General features: G+C 34.5%; 1 protein-coding gene across 1 annotated transcript; it reads right to left on the bottom strand.

Annotated features, from left to right (window-relative positions):
* Positions 1-4150: 4150 nt before the first annotated feature.
* On the bottom strand, positions 4151-18993 carry LOC106050668 (ubiquitin-associated domain-containing protein 2-like). Its single transcript, XM_056011780.1, has 10 exons — positions 18835-18993; positions 14012-14129; positions 13254-13378; positions 12201-12320; positions 11665-11768; positions 10951-11119; positions 9736-9990; positions 9536-9605; positions 8361-8404; positions 4151-7529 (listed from the first exon to the last, which is right to left on the bottom strand). Exons 2-10 carry the CDS (start codon positions 14040-14042, stop codon positions 7419-7421), a joined length of 1029 nt encoding a protein of 342 aa, XP_055867755.1. The 5' UTR covers positions 14043-14129; positions 18835-18993; the 3' UTR covers positions 4151-7418.
* Between the last annotated feature and the right edge of the window lie 62 nt (positions 18994-19055).

Raw genomic sequence — 19055 nt, 5'->3', positions numbered from 1 at the left:
CCGAATAATTAAGTAGATGCCCAACGTAGATCGACCAGCGGGTCATTTAATTTCTAAAACTAATGTTGTGGGCCACATCCACGTAAAAAGCCTGGAGAGCCTACAAATTAAGTGGAAAACTTGTAAAGCTACGTGCCGAACAATTGGGGTATATCGTTTGTGCTATATTCAACAAGTCCCAAAGACGCAGAAAATACCTTCCAGTTGGATGACATCTGAAATAATTCCAGTACCAAAAAAAAGAAGATAATTGCTTCCAACAACGACCTACGTCCCGTAGCACTTATATCAATTCCAATGAAGTGCTTGGAGAAAGTGATTTTAAAACATCTATTGAAAGAAATCGAAACACGTCTTGGCCCGAAACAGTTCGCTTACAACCGTCAAGAGGTACAGAAGATGCAATACTATTCATGCTGAATCGTCTATAGGGCCTACTACTCTATACATTCATCTTGATACTCAGAGACACTACGCCAGAGTATTATTCGTAGATTTTTCATCCGCATTCAACACCATCCGACCACATCGCATGATACAAAAACTATCTGAATTGAACGTTAGCAAAAACATACAATCTTGGATTCTAAACTTTCTTATCAAATGCCCACAATATGTAAATGTGAACGGGCATGTGCCAGGCACGAGAGAGCTTAGCACTGGAGCGCCGCAGAGCTGCGTTCTGTCACCAGTAGGCCTATTGTATATCATATACACAAATGGCATTCAGAGCACATCAGCTGACACTCCCATCATAAAATTTGCTGACGACACAGCAATCATTGGCCTTATTGCAGGTGACGAAAATCTGTACCATTCAACAATTTAAACTTTTTACCAATGGTTCATAAATAGGGCCTAACTAATTTTAAATGTTCAGAAACAAAAGAAATGAAAATGGATTTTAGGAAACATAAAGGTCATCTTGAAGAAATTCAGATAAACAACCAAACCGTAGAACAAGTGCAAGAATATAAATACCTAGGTACAACCATCAACAACAAACTGAGATGGAGTGAACACTGTCAAAACATTTACACCAAAATTCACCAACGACTCTTCTATCTTAGAAAGCTAAGGAAATTTAACATCGACAAAACAATAATTAAACTTTGTATAAAGCAACCACCAGCAGTCTAATTAACTTTGCCATCACCTGCTGGTATGGTAATACTTCACTGGCACAAAGACAGACTAAATAGACAAACTAAAAAAGCATCGTATAGCACTGGAACACAGCTACCATCTCTTGCAGAGTGTTTTCATGAAAGATACATTTCCAAAACACTCACGATTCTTAAAGATAACCTGCACCCATTAAACCACTGTTACATAAGATCTGAACAAAGTGGTCGTCTCCTTTCCATTAGGACTAAAACTGAAAGATTTAAACACTCCATCCCACTTTCGGTCAGAGTGTTACAAGATCAGCTGTCGTCATCAAGAAGTAGCCTACATAGAAGTCTAATTTATAAAGCGCTAGTTGTGAGTGTGTATGTGTTTCATGTGTGAATGTTGTTTGTATTTACATCTATATTGTTTTTGTTCCAGTAGTTACGCTGAGGTGGTCAATTGTTGTCAAACCGAATTTCCATAGGACTGGACCAATAAAAATTATCTTATCTTATTACGTGTATAGTTCCATGATTGGATCAATAAAAAGTATCTTATCTTAAAGAGAAAAAAAATGAATTGACAACTTTTCTAATAACTCTTGGAGCATGTCAACTGTGACACCCAACCATAGCCTACATCTCCAACTGTTTTTCGAAGTTTTACATTCAGAGCCTACATTTTTTTTTTTTTTTGGTTTCTTCAGATTTCTCATTTAGGCCTAATTAACGCACACATATTAATGGTACAGTACCACTTGCATTGATGCATGACGCGTAGGACGTAATCATCTTCTTTTTTTTTTAAAGTAACGTCTGTATCATATAAGATACAAAGACGATCCAAAACGATGCCCTGGGTTACACACACAAAATGTCACGTACAATGCTAGTTCAAAAAAACATATGAATATTAGAATAGCAAGGAAGGTAATCCATGGAAGAAAGAGCTCTAGCTTAGAGACATAGCCTAAATTTTATTTTTCAACCTTTGTTTGTGTAATTTACTACATTTGGTTCCGATGTTTTGATGGGCCGGATAACACATTGTCGCGGGCCGGATCTGGACCGCATTTTGGGCATCACTGAAGTAGACAACAAACATTTAAACAAGTTCGATGGCACAATGTCTGGCTGGTCGTGCGGTATGCGCGCTGGACTGTCATTCGGTCGTCCCAGGTTCATATCCTGCCCACCGCCCCCCCTCCCCGTCGTCCTGTTTTTGCGGGAAGTTTGGGCTGGGATGTTGATTATTTTCAACTCTGAAGCAACATCAGAAATATGTAAAACATTATTTGTCTTAATCTTATAAATTACAGACGTTACTTTAAAAGAGATTATAATTAGCCTACGTCCTATGTGTCGACCTAGTCATGTAGCCTCGCTAGCTCTATGTTAATCAGTGACATCATCATCATCATCATCACTCCTTTGAGTTCCTCATGGAACATAGGGCCTCGACAAAAACACGCCACTCTCCACCGTCTCTTGCTAGCTTTTTGATGGTGTCCCAGCTCTTCCCGGTCTTCTCTGCTTCTTCAAGTACACTGCGTCGCCATGTTCTTTTTGGTCTTCCTCTGTGTCTTGTTCCCTGGGGGTTCCACTCTAAGGCCTGCCTAGCTCTGTTGCTGGTATCTTTTCTAAGGGTGTGACCAATCCATCTCCACTTCCTCTCTAAGATCTGTACCTCTATATTTTTCTGTCCACTCATCTCCCACAGTTTGGTGTTTTCTACTTTGTCGTACCAGTGTATTTTTAGGATATTTCTCAGGCATCTGTTGATGAAGGTCTGTATTTTTTTTTTTGGATTTTATAACTTATAGGCCCAGCAGCTTCAGGTCTCTGATTTCTACTAGATCTAAAAGTGATTATAATAATTTAAAGCTTGTCTTCCGAGTCCGATGATCAATGAGGAATGCAGTATTTCCCGTGACTGCGCAGCCCCAACTGTGACCTACATATTTTGCCACACCCAGGGCAAGCATAACCATTGTCCGCAGGTGGTCGATTTAGATTTTCTTTTCGCCGTCTGCGTCTGTCCTCGGATTTTCTTTTGGTCTCAAATGTGTATCCCGAGGCCTTTGTGAGTGACCTCCAGCTGTCTCGTTCTGAGGCCGCATGTAACCAGGTGCTCTCTTCTATGTCAGCTAAGGCAAGTTGGCGCCTAAGCTGGTCTTTGAAGCGTTTCCTTGGGGCGAAAAGTGATAATAGAAAAACAAGAACTGTAAGCTATAGGGTCATTTAATAAGAGGCAGATCTTTGATTTCCTGATTTGTGTCCGCTTGTTGCTCTTCAGTCAATGAAATTTGTATTAAGTCCTTTCTAAGATGCTGTCAGAAAGAATGTTAGCATAGAAGATAAGACTGAGTGTCTAGGTTTAGTTATGTATGAAAGAGTTTAAACGGGGAACAGTATGCACATTATGTGGTCAAATGTTTTGAATAATCTGTAGGAAAAAAATAGGAAGTTTTGTGAGTAGTTGGGTTTTTCGAAGTGAAAGTTGATGGGTACTTCTGCATTCTTCCATGTGATAAGTTTTTTTCTGTTCTTTTTCAGTATCGTTATAGGTTGACTAGCAAGTCATTATTAATTTGAATATTTTTTACATTTTTTTTTTGTTTTTTATAGAGGCGCGGTGGCTGAGTGGTAAAGTGCTTGGCTTCTGAACCGGGGGGTCCCGGGTTTGAATCCTGGTGAAGTCTGGGATTTTTATTTCGGGATCCTTGGGCGCCTCTGAGTCTACCCAGCTCTAATGGGTACCTGACATCAGTTGGGGAAAAGTAAAGGCGGTTGGTCGTTGTGCTGGCCACATGACACCCTCATTAACCGTAGGCCACAGAATCAGATGACTTTTACATCATCTGCCCTATAGACCACAAGGTCTGAAAGGGAAAATTTTGGTCTTTTATAGATCTTCCTCATTGTACTCAGTCTATATTAATTGAAACCTAAATATGCTGTTGAGCTCTGTAAATACTGAAACGACCCAAGAGTTTAACCATATTTAATTATTTAAAAAAATACACAAAAACACCTAGTTTAAAAAAAAAACAAGCATAGAATATTTATTATTTGCGAACAGAGTATATAAATGATAACAAGTATGGAACACATAAGTGAAGTGAAGTTCTAGTGAAGGGACAGCACAAACTTTGACTTAGAAAAATGAGTTCACAATCAACAGATCCTATGACTTTGTACATCAAGTAGAGAAGGCTTTAACATATAGAATTTCAGAGTGGTCCTGATAAAATGTTAATAGATATGAGATAACACATTTTAACAACAAATGGTATTTATTCTGGACATTTTCATCACACACAGGCTACTACACAGTATCCTTGACCTCAGAACAAAGGTGTGTTCAGTTAATAGTCCATTTAAAAAGTTGTATTTGGCTAGTGCACAAAACAATTCAGAATATAACAGCTGATTCATCATATCTAGTTGTTGTTTCTTCTTTGTCTTACTTAAGATTAGTATAAAAACCAGAGGTGTGTCGGTAGATACCTGGCACCCCTGAAAAACCTGCAGAATTGGGCCGATGATTCGGATCCACATCTGAATGCTATTATTTTTAGGAGAACAGGCACTCTTAATTTTATATTCCATCTTCCTTATGGTTTTAAGGTTTCAAGAATAAACCTTGTGGGAAAATCAAAAAAATACAATGAACATGCATATAGGTCAGGGGTGGGCAGGGTTACCTATATGCATGTTTCTTGAATTTTTCTATTCTATACAGACATTCACCCCTGCAGCAGTAAATCTTTGTTATTTCTGAGTCTGTGAAAATCAAGAGCATCTTAGCAGTTTGTGATTACTATGGTTTTCCTTTTCGAGGCTCCTGCATCCGAGTTGATGCCAAATGTAATATATAGTATTGCTTTTTAGATTCAACTCTCGGTAACTGGAGAAATGTGTCTCAGAAAGGAAACTTTCAAGGGCTACTTATTATCTCCCCAGATAGAAACAACCATCTTAGAAGTGTAATACACGACTAAATATTGATAGAAATTAACATTTTTAATTCATGGCTACTGAAGTAGCATAAGAGCATTGAGACCAAAAACATAATTGCTAAGCGCATAACCAAGTTCAAAGTCAGGCCAATTCAGGAAAAAGGCAGGTAAATATGTGAAATGAAGGTAGTTGGACACATCTTTGTTTATGTCAGGCATTCAATCAGAAATATAAATTGAGTTCTAGCCCAAACTTGCTGCAAGATGCAAGGTTTGAACTCAGAACCATCAGGTGACAGTACTGTGACAGTCAGGTAATGTGACGGGGGGGGGGGGGGGGGGAACAATTATATTAAATTACAGTGTCAACAATTCCTAATTGCGAACATGCTAATGACAATTATAACTAGCTGTACACCTAAGCATGCACCATCTGTTGACAAAGGTGGTTTATTTTTCCACTAAGCCTATGGTCAACTTCATTGATGCACATTGGAGGACTGTTAGTCATATTGTCTACTTATAAATATAAAAATAAAATAAAGCAAAAAAAAAAAAATGTGATTTAATTTAATCCCGTCCCATGAAAATAAAAATTTCATTGTTTCATTTACATTAATGAATTTCTAAATGCTAAAAGGAATAATATTAACAATAACCTTTCATATCCGTGAGGAAATTAGGTTTGTTTTACAATGTGCAATAACAATACATAATTAAAGCAACCAATTAGTAAAACAGCACACAAAATATACATTCATATTCCAGTTTCTCTTTAACATTACATGCAAAATTTACAACAGTAAATGTTGGTGTCACTCATTTCTTGACACATATAAATAAACTAAACATTTCTCATTCCTATGTTTACATTTTAAAAAAAAGGGAGATGTTTTCTTTTATTCATGCCTCCATCAACCGATTGGCAAACATCAAATTGTTTACTTCCCTTATTTTATTCTTTCATTATATTATTATTTCGCCGTGAAACAAAGAAAACAGTACCCTCTTCGTATCTTACAGATTACAGACGTTACTTCAAAACAGAAGATAATTACATACTATCCATTTCATGTGTCAATCTAGTCATGCATGTTAATCAGTGACTTAAACTTTGCTACGTAGCTAGTTTTCCTGGCTGATTCAGTAGCTCGGATAAAAGAAATAAATTATCTTCCAAAAAAACAACAACCCAACAACAATTAAAAAAAAAACAAAAGTGGTTTATGGATGTTTCATAACAAAAACAGTTTAACATTACTAAAACAACATACTTCCCAACATGTGGGATACATGGCTGAGAGGCAAATCCTTGACTATCTATCAAGGGGGCTCAAGTTCAAATCCTGAATCGAGCTGAGCATTGTTTGCCGAGCACCTAAAGGCAAACGTTCCAGATACCATCTCCCCCCCCCCCTACAAGCCAGCAAAAGAAATTGGACTATAGGGCACCAAACACACTGCAGCATGAAAAATGTGTTACACAAAAGTAATTTAAAAACAACAATAGTTAAACTCCTACTTCTATATAAGAAAAATTAATATGTTAAATTATTCTGTCTGGAATATACTATATAAAAGTAGCAAATAAATCAAATTCTTCATCTTTATATATAAGTTAAATGATTTCCACTTCCAATCAAAAGCTTTTATAGTTGGATGTACTGACTTTTGCCTTCAACCTATTCTTCTCTCCAAATGGAGTAAAACATGTAATTTGACAATGAGTTAAAAAAAAATACAGTTTAACAATACATTTATAACAACCATAAAAACTGCCAACTTTGTCAAAGAAAACCCAATATTGTGATGAAGAAAATGAAAGACATTAAAATGAAACAAATGTAAAATCAAGTGGACAGTCTAAATCAACTACTAAAGAAAAAAAATATCAACAGCCAAAAAAAAAAAAACAATAACTTTAAACAAAATTTTTTTTTCAACAAAAATAACACAGAAGTTGATCAATTATGCAAACATCAACATCAATTTTTAATGGTATATAGCAAGATATACTTGGTGTGAGATTTTTGATGCAATACAATTTTAAATCTTCTTTGAAGAGAGCAAAGTTTGATTAAAGACTAATCATTATCTAAATCTTTCATGAAATAATGAATATTCAAAAGCTGCTTACGCAAAAGTTTACATCCCAATATTAAAGTGAAACAAAAATCAAAGAGTTTTTACTAGCTTTAAACCACATCAACAGCTATTTCGTCAGTTAAATAACATTGCCTCTGATTATGATAGGAAAAAAAAGACAAATCCTATGCCGATGGTAACCAATCGTTTTATTATGAAGTTGCCACCAACACCTGCTGCACTGGCACTGGAGATTATCCTACATATTCTGCAATAAAAAGTTGGTTGCTAGGGTGGGGTTGTTATTGGCTGACCTTAAAGCTTGACGTGCACGTTCATCGCTGAATCCCATTTCAACAAATCGACGAACCTTAAAAGGAAAAGTTAAGTTACAAATCATTATGATTTATAAGAAACTACCTTTAAGCTAGTGTCAGAGGAAGGGGAGGAAAGAAAAGATGGGATATCTGGGTGGATTGCACCATAATTGGTTTTCAAAAGCATTCACAAAAAAAAAAATAAAAAAAAAAAAAAAAAAAAAAAAAAAAAGAGAGAGATGACCTGAACTTGCACTCGTGGCCGACGCCTCCTCAGGGCGTCGTGCTAACCACTCTGCTAGTGAGGTGCTTATGACTAGAGAAGATTGTATAGTTATTTATGGGTTTCAATTTAGAGTGTGGACCTATAAAGGGGACTAATTCAGCTTATACCACCGCTTCAGTCAGGTACAACTTCTTTCCCTTGTTCAAGATACCAAAAAATAATTAATTAGCAATAGTTCATAAACTAATTGGTTTATTTTTTAATTTTTTTCTTGTGTTGTCAGGTAAAAGCAAAATTCCAGCTTGATCTGAGATTGGCTGTGGGAGATATGTCATTTACAAACAAAGTGAGTTGATATAAGCTTCGTAATAAACAAAGTTTCTTTTTAAAAGATAAATTATTACATAAATTAATTAATTAAAAAAAAATTTTTTTAAGATAAATAAATAAAAGATAAATTTTAAAATGAATTTGAATTATTGTGGTAGCCTTTTGCTAAAATTGTTAAAATAAGGTTTAAAAAAAATAATTCTTTTAGGAATGTACATGAGCCACCACCAGTTCTAATTACTATTCACAAAGTATGTGACTTCTGTCATCTTGGGTGACCAAAGTGACATAATCATTTGGTACTAAATTAATCGATTTATCAACTGACCTGTTCTTCTGAAACATTATTATCACCAATGTTATGTGAAGCACCTAGAAAGAAACATACTAAAATTACACATCTCTATTTATAAATACAAAAGTTTTTAAACATATGTGTCAGCAGCGCTTATTTGAAACACAAGGATTATAAAGTAAAGTAAAAGTATAGCTCCCCTTTCAGACTTGGCAATCTATAGGGCAGATGATGTAAAGATCATCTGTTTCTGTGGCACATGGTTAATGAGGGTGTCTATTGGCCAGCACTAGGACCAACCACCTTTACCTTTCCCCCAAACTAATGTCAGGTGCCCATTAGAGCTGGGCGGCTTCAGTGGCCTCTTCAAGATCCCGAAATTAAAAATTTTAGTCACCAGGATACCAACCCAGGACCTCGGTTCAGAAGCCAAGCGCTTTACCCCCCAGCCACCCCGACTCCCTTATTAAAGTAGTGACAACATTATTTGTTTCGTTGAAACTCAGTTTTACGGTGTATGTTTTCATGTGCTGAGAGTTGTTTGAACCCCCAGTGTGAGATATTGTGAAGGCTATGGCATGACTTTGCGTATGTTTTGTTTCACGTACTGTGTTTCTTGCCTGTAGTTTTACTGTCCAAAATAAAAAGTGGGAATGAATGTGGCTTCAGTTTTTTACTTTTGCTCCCTTTATTCCTACATAAGTTTGTTAGTTTGCTGGTAGTCACATGCATCCTTCAATAAGTTGAAAATATATATACTTTCAAACCTTTTGGTGAACCACACTAGACCAGCTCAAGATTTATCAAATTTAACAATAACATTATGCAGGTCAACTTTACCATATGTAACACTTAAAAACAACAAAAAAACAAACAAACAAGATTTAATCTATAACAAATAGCAAACTGTAACGCATTACTTTTTGATACTTTTAGTCTCTAACAGTACTTTGAAATATCTAAAGAAGCATTACTAACACAGTCTTATCCTGTTTAATCATCTCTATATGTATTTTAATCCTCAGATCTATTCACATGCTAATGTCCAGCCTATTTCAAATAAGATTGACTGAAGTAACGTATGCTTATTTACCTTCAATTTTGATATAAATAAACAAAAATAAATAAATATATTTCTTTTTCTTGTAGGTTTTAAGAATGTTATAAAAATAAAGAGGTTTAAAACTAAATTTCAAAGCATCACCAACCTGACTGACTGCGCTGTATATGCCTATTCATATTCAAGCTGTCAAATAAATTTGACCCTGCAGCCAAATCCTGTTTTTGTTAAAAATCAATATAAAAATTATTAGCTTTTTTAATTACAAACTTAAAAATATTTTTTTTATAGACATATCAAGCAGTTTATATGAAAACAGGAAATCGACTGCCACTGATATGTACTTACTAATGGCTGAGGTCTACCAATCTCTACACGTCTGCTGGCTTGTAAGGCAGACATCATCATCTGCTGTTCCAGTCGATCCATCCTCTCCCTCTGCTGCAACTCCAGTGTGGCTCCCATAGGCAATGCAAGGGATTTAGACACAGGAGACTCCAGAAATCTACCCAGGCAATAATCAAACTGATTGCCCACAAGTTTTGGAACCTGTAGAAACTTTTGAATCTTGAGGAAATTTACTCTCCATAATATCCCAGAGACCTGACAGAAGTAAAAAAAAAAATTAATTAATTAATACAATCTGTTTTGCCAAATTAAAAAAGAATAATTACAAAAAAACAACAACAAAAAAACCCCACTCAAACAAAAACACATATTTTTTAAATAAAAAATTCACCAAAAAATGTGTTCAACTAAACTCGTAATAATCTAGGCCCTGAATTTGCAGGCTTAAATGAATAAAAGATTGACAAAATAAATTATGAGCTTATAGTAAACTGTCATTATAATCAATAATCGGTTGTCAGTATAGTTGGCGAAAGAAAAGGAGTTTGTCATTGTCCTGGCCACAAGACACTCTCGTTAACTGTTGGCCATAGAAACAGATGATCTCTACTTCATCTGCCCTATAGATCACAATGTCTTTAAAGGAACTTTACATACTTTATGGATTGTTTAAAATTTGCTTTTTTTCTTTCCTTCAATCTCTCAAGACCATTTTTTTAATCAAATCCATATAACAAATACTTCTTCTGTTTTGAATAAATTTGTAATCTATTATAAGGTACTTGAACTTTTAAGCATTGATATCTTCTAACAAAAATAATGTTGCAATCATTTTGTTTTTTAAGCAGTGTATTTAATTTTCAAAAAATGCTTCATTCTTTCTTTGAACAAATGTTACATTTAGATGTAAATCTAAAATATGCACACAAAAAAAAAGTCCCAAATTGAAACCTATTTTAAAACTGAAATTACCAGCTTATATGCCTAGTAAGCTTATTTTAATTATGTACGTTCCATACCAAAAATCCAAAAAACAAAATTATGCCTAAAAATAACCAACAACAAAACTTTTTGATCAATTGTCTTAAAAACTGGTCGATTCTGCACTGCTTGTCATGTCATTTCTTTTTTGTTAAGAATAAAGGTATTGATCTAATATGTCACTTCTACTCCTCATGTTTTTTTTACAAATAATCAGTTTCTCTAATGACCCACCAGAGCACAGGCTACCACCACAAGGTTCTCTATTCTAGATGTAGCCATCTGCAGACCAAGGATATAGTTGATAGTCTTTCCTGTCACAGGAACCCCCAAAAGAGTCACCAGAGCTACTCGAGGCACAGTGCAGTAGAGTGGGACATACAAAGGAAACACCAAACTGAACCTGAAGATATAGATGACATTTTTGATACTAGCAGCAATGCTGAATCTTCAATGTTTTATTGTAAGATAGTTTAATGAGGAAACATTGAAAATATAAAGTCATATATTTGTTAAATATAACAATATAAGCCTTTTTTTTTTTTGGAAGGGCGTAGGAAATATATTAAAAAAATATAGATAGCCTTTTAAACAAATATATAAATATTTAACAAAGTTGTGACCATTTTCGTGTGGCGCCATCCATTCAAATTTAGTTCTTTATCTTCAACGGAACAATAGCAAATAAGATATCAGAAAAGCAACAGATATTCTTTATCACTTCTATAACTATATATTTATGAGATTAATTATCTGCTGTCAGAGAAGCAAATACACTTCGACTGAAAGCTTTACAAGACATTTCTTTCTTTCTTAGTAGTTTGCAGTGTACTTTAATCTAGATTTAGTACAAGATTTCCATGAACATTGGTTACAGCCACACAACAGAAAACTTAAAATCTAGTATATTTTCAGATAAGGCACAGATAAATGAAAGACATTACTTACAATCCTGTAGGCATGTCCCCTAATCTAATTTCTAGTCTGTTAAGAACTGCAAAGGCCATTAACTCTAACAAACTTCCCAGCAGAAGTGTGGCTAACAAATGTGACTGAAATAAAAATAGTATTAATCTAGTATAAAAATAATATGGACTATCATGGCTGTAGTATTGCATACAAACCTTATCAAGTTATTAAAGGTTTGAAAATTCATAGAAAAAATGCAAATTAACTCTTAATTGATGATACCATTGTTGATTTGAACTCATTAAATTAAATTAATGTTAGACTTTATAAACTTTACTTTGTCTTATATAAAAAGAGCATGCAGTTCCCTTTAATTTATACCAAATAAAACATTTCCTGATAACAAACAAAAAAGTTATTGAAGCTTAATCATAACAGGGTAGTGAAATACTGAGCAAAATAAAAAGTCGCTGTCGAAACGTGGAAAATAATTACGGAAAGAAAGAGTTAATATGCAACGCTAGTAAAGGGAAGAGTAAATGAGCAAAAAATCAAAGAAAACCAAAAAAGCTCACCACAAATTTTCGTGAGCCAAATCTTCTCTCAAACATTCTAAAATTGTAGATCAACATGGCAGTGAACAGGAGGTCTGGTAGATCCAAGAAAACCAGTTTAGAAAAAAACATTCTCTTGAACTGAGACCAAAAAAAACAAAAGAATTACAATATGTAATAAAACATGTTAACAATGTGACAAATATTTATAAAGGTTCTGATAATTTTTTTTTTAATTATTAAAATGGAAAGCCCATCTTTTATTATCCTAGTGTTACAAACCATGTTTAGTTATATTCAAGGTAGGGGTAAATTTTAAGTCTTACTCTACCTCAGGTGTTGAGAGGTTGACCACGGCTATCATGAGGGGGTGTGATCCTGGTCCACATGAATGGGAGTAGGGGTATGTGAGGTGTGTGCGATTTTAAGTTGGTGACAGGAGACTGAGAGAGCTATGCAGAGTTGGAGATAGGGCTTTGAGAGAGTTAAAGTCAAGAATTGTTGGAAGTGTGTGTTATATGATTCTGTAAGAGTAGGAAAGTTTTTCCTACCAGAGATAGGTAGTATGTGTTGGACTATGTAATCAACTATTTTTGTTTAGATTGATCTGATGATCCACATGACTCGTAAAGTTGTTCTACAGTTCAAGAAATCCTTTATTAACTATATGAACGAGATTACTCTCCTTGGAGAATGTGCTATTGTTGGAATGTTAAATGTTAAAATGTTCCTGTCCTTAAAAGACTGTACTAGGGCTTCGGGGCTGCTCACCAGCAATCCAAACCCTTAGACTATGATCTTCACAACAACCCAGGGCAACCACTATATATAAGCGGTTTATTACTAATATTAATATGTTTTTTAACATAATTTCAGACTTTACAAACAGATAAGTTATTTTAAAATTAAATTACCTTCTCAAGAAAGGATCAAAACAGTATCCGGCAATGGTGGATTTGATTTAAAAAAAAAAGGGGGGGGGTGTAAAAAAAAAAACCAACAACACACAAATAATAAGAATTAGAATAACATGCTTATTAAATATTACATTATATAAATATTAACATTAGATACCTGATTGGTGGCCAATACTTCCTGGTTGTAGCGAAATAAATACTGAAAATGTTGAAGCGGAAACGAAAACAACAAATAGGTCATGAAGGCATGACACAGGATAAACTTGGTCACCGGGGCACCGTCTAGTAGATAAAAGGAAACCAAATGAAAGTTAGTGTCCTGAATGGGCACATAGTCTAAAGGTCTATAGCAGGTACAGTACTACTCATTGCAGTAATAAGGAGAAATATTTCTTAACTATTTTTCTGCCAACTACCCTGTGACTAGACTTTTCTATTCAAAGTTTATCAATTTTCTTAAGGCAATATATGTATTGAAATACCAAACTACTTTTCAACAAATAAAGTGCCCTTAAAGTACATACACATCAAGTTGATACATACTAGTACAATTATGCATATAATGTTTTTTTAATTGTACCTTTCTACTAGCTAATGTGGATCACAGTGGTCAAGTGCTAAACCTCTTGGTTTCCAAATTGAGGGGGGTCTCAAGGTCAAATACTGGTGAAGACTGGGTTTTTGAGCTTAAGGATTTTTAGGCTTCCCCCCACCCCCTTAGTCTGCTCAACTCTAATGGGTACCTGACATATTTTGGGGATGTAAAGGTGGTGGGTCCTTGTGCTGGCCATATGACACCCTGTGGGCCAACAAATCAGGTTTACATCATCAGCCCCCTTAGACCCCAAGGGGATACCTTTATCTTGCTAAGCATTAGTTCTAGATATAATTGACTCATAGATCAGGTCTACTTACGGAATCCTGAAGGTCCAGATAAAGCAATCATTTCTAAAGTTTGATTATTGACACACTGAAGAGGCTACAGCGACTATTTTAGTTTTCTCATAATGTGTATGTTCTTTGTATTGAAACTCTATCAACATAAAATAAAACATTCATAAGTTACAAAGACTACATAGAATAAATTTATTCTGTCAGTATAATAAATGCAGTAAATATATAAATGTTGTTTTTTTTACCACTGTATACCTACTTTTACACCCCTTATATATATATTGTTATAACCCCGCCATGCACACCATCGTCCAAGATAGTGCAGAAGGTGCGCACTATTAGCGACTAGACTAAGAAGGATAATGAGTTAGAGAGGAGAGAGAACAAGTTCCGCCCAAGTCTAGAATGTCGGATATGAAGATGCTGTACTCAAGGCAAATGTCCTACGTGTTTGTCATGTCTCCATGTAAATAAACACCTATACCTCGTTGAGTTGCCTCCCTTCATTTATTACAATATATATATTAAATAATTATATACATTATATACATAATTGACAAATTGCAAATTACAATGGCATCTAGACACTTTAACTTGTATACATTAGAAGCTATGTTAAGAACCAGATGTTCCTTCTTAACTGAAGCTTAACAAAGTCATGCTAAGTCATTGGTTTTCCTGGCTGATTCAGGCAACCTATTCCATGCTCTAGTGACACTAGAGAAGAAGGAGCACCCATGAATTGTTCTAGCATTATAAGGAACAAGAAATGTGCCTTTATCTTTGTGTCTTTCCAAGTTTTTTATTAGATTGTATTCTTGTAAGTTAAATAATTTAGTGCAGTGATGCCCAACCTAATTTAACCGGCGGTCCATTTTAATTTCTAACACTCGTGTCACGGGCTACATGACTGAAAAGGTACAAAAATGAAATGAAATCGACCTGAAACTATTTCATTAGAGACTTACATTAATTAATGAGACATAGGAAGTTTATCCTTTTTTATGTCGTCAGAAAATGGCTTCATTTCTCTACTTTAAATGTGAGCAACATTAAATCTAGCTTTACCACCAACTCATTTTGTGGTCTCTTTTTGGTAAATATTCTCATTATTCCTCCAATCTTTAGGCGTAGTTTAATAATCTTTCATTCGCGGATCAATCCAAGAATGCTGTCATATTTGTTTCACACTGCCATTATGTATATATAAATTTTTAAAAAAATATCCACACTTTCTTTATAAATTACATATGTTGTTTTATTATCAAGTTCCACAAATAAGTAAAGATGCGTTCACTTTTCAAGGTAGATTCTACATTCAGAGTCCCATTTTAGAAGGCACAAATGTTAAAGGTTAATAGTGAAGGCCCTAACGAAGGAAAAGATTGATATTTCAACCTATTTTATATAAAAGGGGGATTTTCTACACTGACGTTTCCATGGGCCAGATAGAACAACGTATTTGATAGTATATAATATCTTCTTATATAATACAGACGTTACTTCAAAATATATCTATTTTTATGACAAAAGGGTGGGGAATTCATGATACCATTTAGTTACCATCATTTTTTCATGTCAGCTAGATCTATAAAAAATCAAATGTCAAAATGATTGCCAGCAGGATTAATTTGTTCGACACTCTCGCTGTACTCCAGCTGAACTCTAGAAAATCAAATTATTTAAATAATTTATATAGATCTAAATAATAATGCCTAATAATGGTCACGGTTAATAGTCTTTATGCTTACAAACTTCCACTTTCACTATCTTATTAATTAATCTCTAGAGACTAGTAGACCACATCAACTCTGAACTCATCAACATCAGACATGATCAGAGTCAGAGCCGTCAGAGGCTGAGAGTGAGAGTATCATCATCCGAAATCATGTCAATTGTCATCATCATGTATGAGTTTATGATCCAGACCAGAGTACACAATACTCATACTCATAGAAATCTAATTCTAATATATATTATATATTTATTATAGAGTAACTTACATCTATCGAACACCTTCGTTTTAAGGTACTTATCGAACACCCCATTGTATTTTTTAAAATTCACCTTTATTTCGATGATTATAAAGAAACTAGTCCATTCTTATTGTGCATCGTCCATTTCTTTATAGTTAAGTTATAATTAGTTTCATTTTCACCCGAGGATCATTTTTTTACTTATATTCAAAGTGCATTGGTAATATTGGTATAAAAATTTCACATTTTTTGAACTCTTGGGAAGAGTGGAGTGAGTCTCGGGTTAAGGGTATTTTTTAATGCTAATGATGCTTCAGCTCAAAAAAACTATATAATACGCTTCTAATTAGGCTGAGAAATATTTACAACTATTTATTTGAAAGTGTCCTTTGTTACCTAAACATGAAAATTGAGGTTTAAAAAGGGGGTGTTCGATAATAGCAGTTTTTATATAAGCAATCTCAGCTTCGTAAGATATCGAACGCCATTTTAATGTTAAAAATAAACATCAAAGGGATATAACCCAAAGAAGACAAAATATTTAAATTATATATTTTTTAATTGTTATTTTTTTAAATAATGTAATGCAAAGTACAGATATAAATTAATCATATGTTACAATTTGTATCAGTTATTTGTGGTTTACCGTAAATGTGCTATATTTTTTTAAGTAAATAGATTTACATCGATATATGCACTAATTGTACCCATTTTAAAAGCTTGATTTTATGACATATATTATAGCTAGATGCTAATAGTATCAATGCCATACACGGTGGAGGAACTCAGTGGAATGTATTCAGTTGTTGTTTCTTTTTCAGATGCCCCATTCTATTAACTTCTGAATTCGCCCCATTCTATTAACTTCTGAATTTGCCCCATTCTATTAACTTCTGAATTATGTGTTATAAACCAATACCTAGCGCATGTGCTTGATGTGAAGAGATATTAATAAAACGAAAGGGCAAAGGGGGGGGGGGGGGGTATAGAATGCAGATATTATGGTATTTTGAAATAAAAATGTCTTGGGCAGGTAAAAAAAAAAGGTCGGGGGGGGGGGGGAGAGAAACAGTCAAGACACTGTATCCAGAGATCATCAATAATTGATCGACCATTAGAATGTGACGTCAGCCTCAAATACATAGAGTCAGTTGTTCTTCTCGATCTAGACGTGTGGCGCCGGGTCTATAAAATTATTTATATATATAGATATATATATATATATATATTAATGCGCTACAAAGACACTCCTTTGAAACATCACAAATACACAAAAATAATAACAATAACGCATTTAACCACTCTCTTATTCTGCCTACACCCCCTTACCCGCGCTTCCACTCTCCAACATTCACACTTTTTCAGTGAAAAGTAACAACGTAAATTTCAAGACTCAATCCAAACGCAGCCACCAGACTAACACACAACAAAAAAAAAATGGTCAGTGATAGCGTAACACACAGGTGTAAACCAGGCCATCAACACAGCCCCAAAACATTGTTCAAGTTGTAGTAAGAACAATGTTGAGGGGAAAGGGGGAGGAGCCATCAGTCGAGTACCTACGGTCAAGCCGCTAATTAGGTCACAAACACTAGGCATGATAGATACGTAGTATATATAGTTATGTTGTTTGTGTGTGTGTGTGACAAATACTAAGCGTGCTCTAAAATACGTTGTCAAGTTTGTTTTTTTTTGGTCAACCAGGTGGTTTAGGGAGGGCGGATTTATCTACATCTATAGGTAACAGCTTGCAAGCTACCATAGCTTTTCAGCACCCCCCCACCTCCCCGCCCAGATCGAAAAATATCTAGCACTGACTTTTAGGCTGTTACATACACTGAGCGTGCTAGATCGGCGGCTAGTTACGTAGGGCCGCGTACCGTATGTTTTGTTTTTAGGTCAACCAAGTAAACTGTTGTGTCCTGCAATGACTTGGGGAGGGCGGGATTATCTATTGGCTACCAAAGCTTATTAGGCTCTCCCTCAAATAAATAATATCTGGATTTAATTTATTAATGGCCTTATGTCTCAAAATAGCTTAGACCTAAATAAGTACTACGGTAATGCGTTACTGGGCTTAGCACCGTCAGTTTCTAAGCAGAGCTGATCAGTGATAGATTCCTTCGATGTGGACCATTTGAAAATGACTAAAAATCTGTCTTTCTTGACATGGCGCAAAAAGAAAATGATATAAATAAAAAAATATAGATTATAACACTTTTGAAACACCATACTTTTCACAAAATTTTAGGATTATAACACTTTTAAAACACCATACTTCTCGTGTGTTCGATAAGTTCTACATATGTTCGATAAGATAAGATAAAGCTAAAAAAGTGTTCGATAATTTAAGCTTTTGAAATCATCAACCTGACCCATTTTAACATCAAATATAAGTTTAACTATGAGTAGTAATAGAATAAAACATGTCTACTTTTTAAGAAAAATGGATGAGGAGTTCACAGATACAATCAGTTTTTTTCTAGGTCTAATTTTTACGGAGATACACAAATTCAAACATAAAAAATGTCGGCGAATGAGCTTAACTTGTTCGATAAACGTAAGTTACTGTAATTTATAAATGCATGTAAGTTGTAACATAATGATAAGTCATAAGTAAGACTTAACTTAAAGACATATTTGACATAAAACACTTTCACTTAAGACTTAAACACTATCTTAGTATCTAAAACTAAAACTATTATAACTATAGTCTATAGACTATAATAGACTAGTATAGTAATAATAGTAAAACAGTGATTAACAGAAGTCACTGAGAAGTGTCACTGTCAGAAGCAATGATGTGAATGATTGAGTGCCCGAAATTCGGCAAAATCGCATGATGAATCATTGAATGTTATAACTTACATGCTACTCCTCTAAAGCTGCACAATCCCGAAGGCTACACTTACTATACTAGATAAATCTATCTAACTAGATCTAAAACTTAAAATTGTGGAAAGAAAATTCTCCATATTTGTTATGAAAGTTTCTAAATCACAAAACAAACAAAAACTATCAGGATGAAGAACTAGTCTAATGTTGAATTTTATTTGAATGAATTTTCGGTAATAGTATAGTTTAGATTA

Source organism: Biomphalaria glabrata, chromosome 15 (genome assembly GCF_947242115.1).
Source record: "Biomphalaria glabrata chromosome 15, xgBioGlab47.1, whole genome shotgun sequence".
NCBI classification, from domain to species: domain Eukaryota; kingdom Metazoa; phylum Mollusca; class Gastropoda; family Planorbidae; genus Biomphalaria; species Biomphalaria glabrata.
Note: the sequence above shows the minus strand (reverse complement) of the source record. Positions and strands in the feature narration are given on the sequence as shown.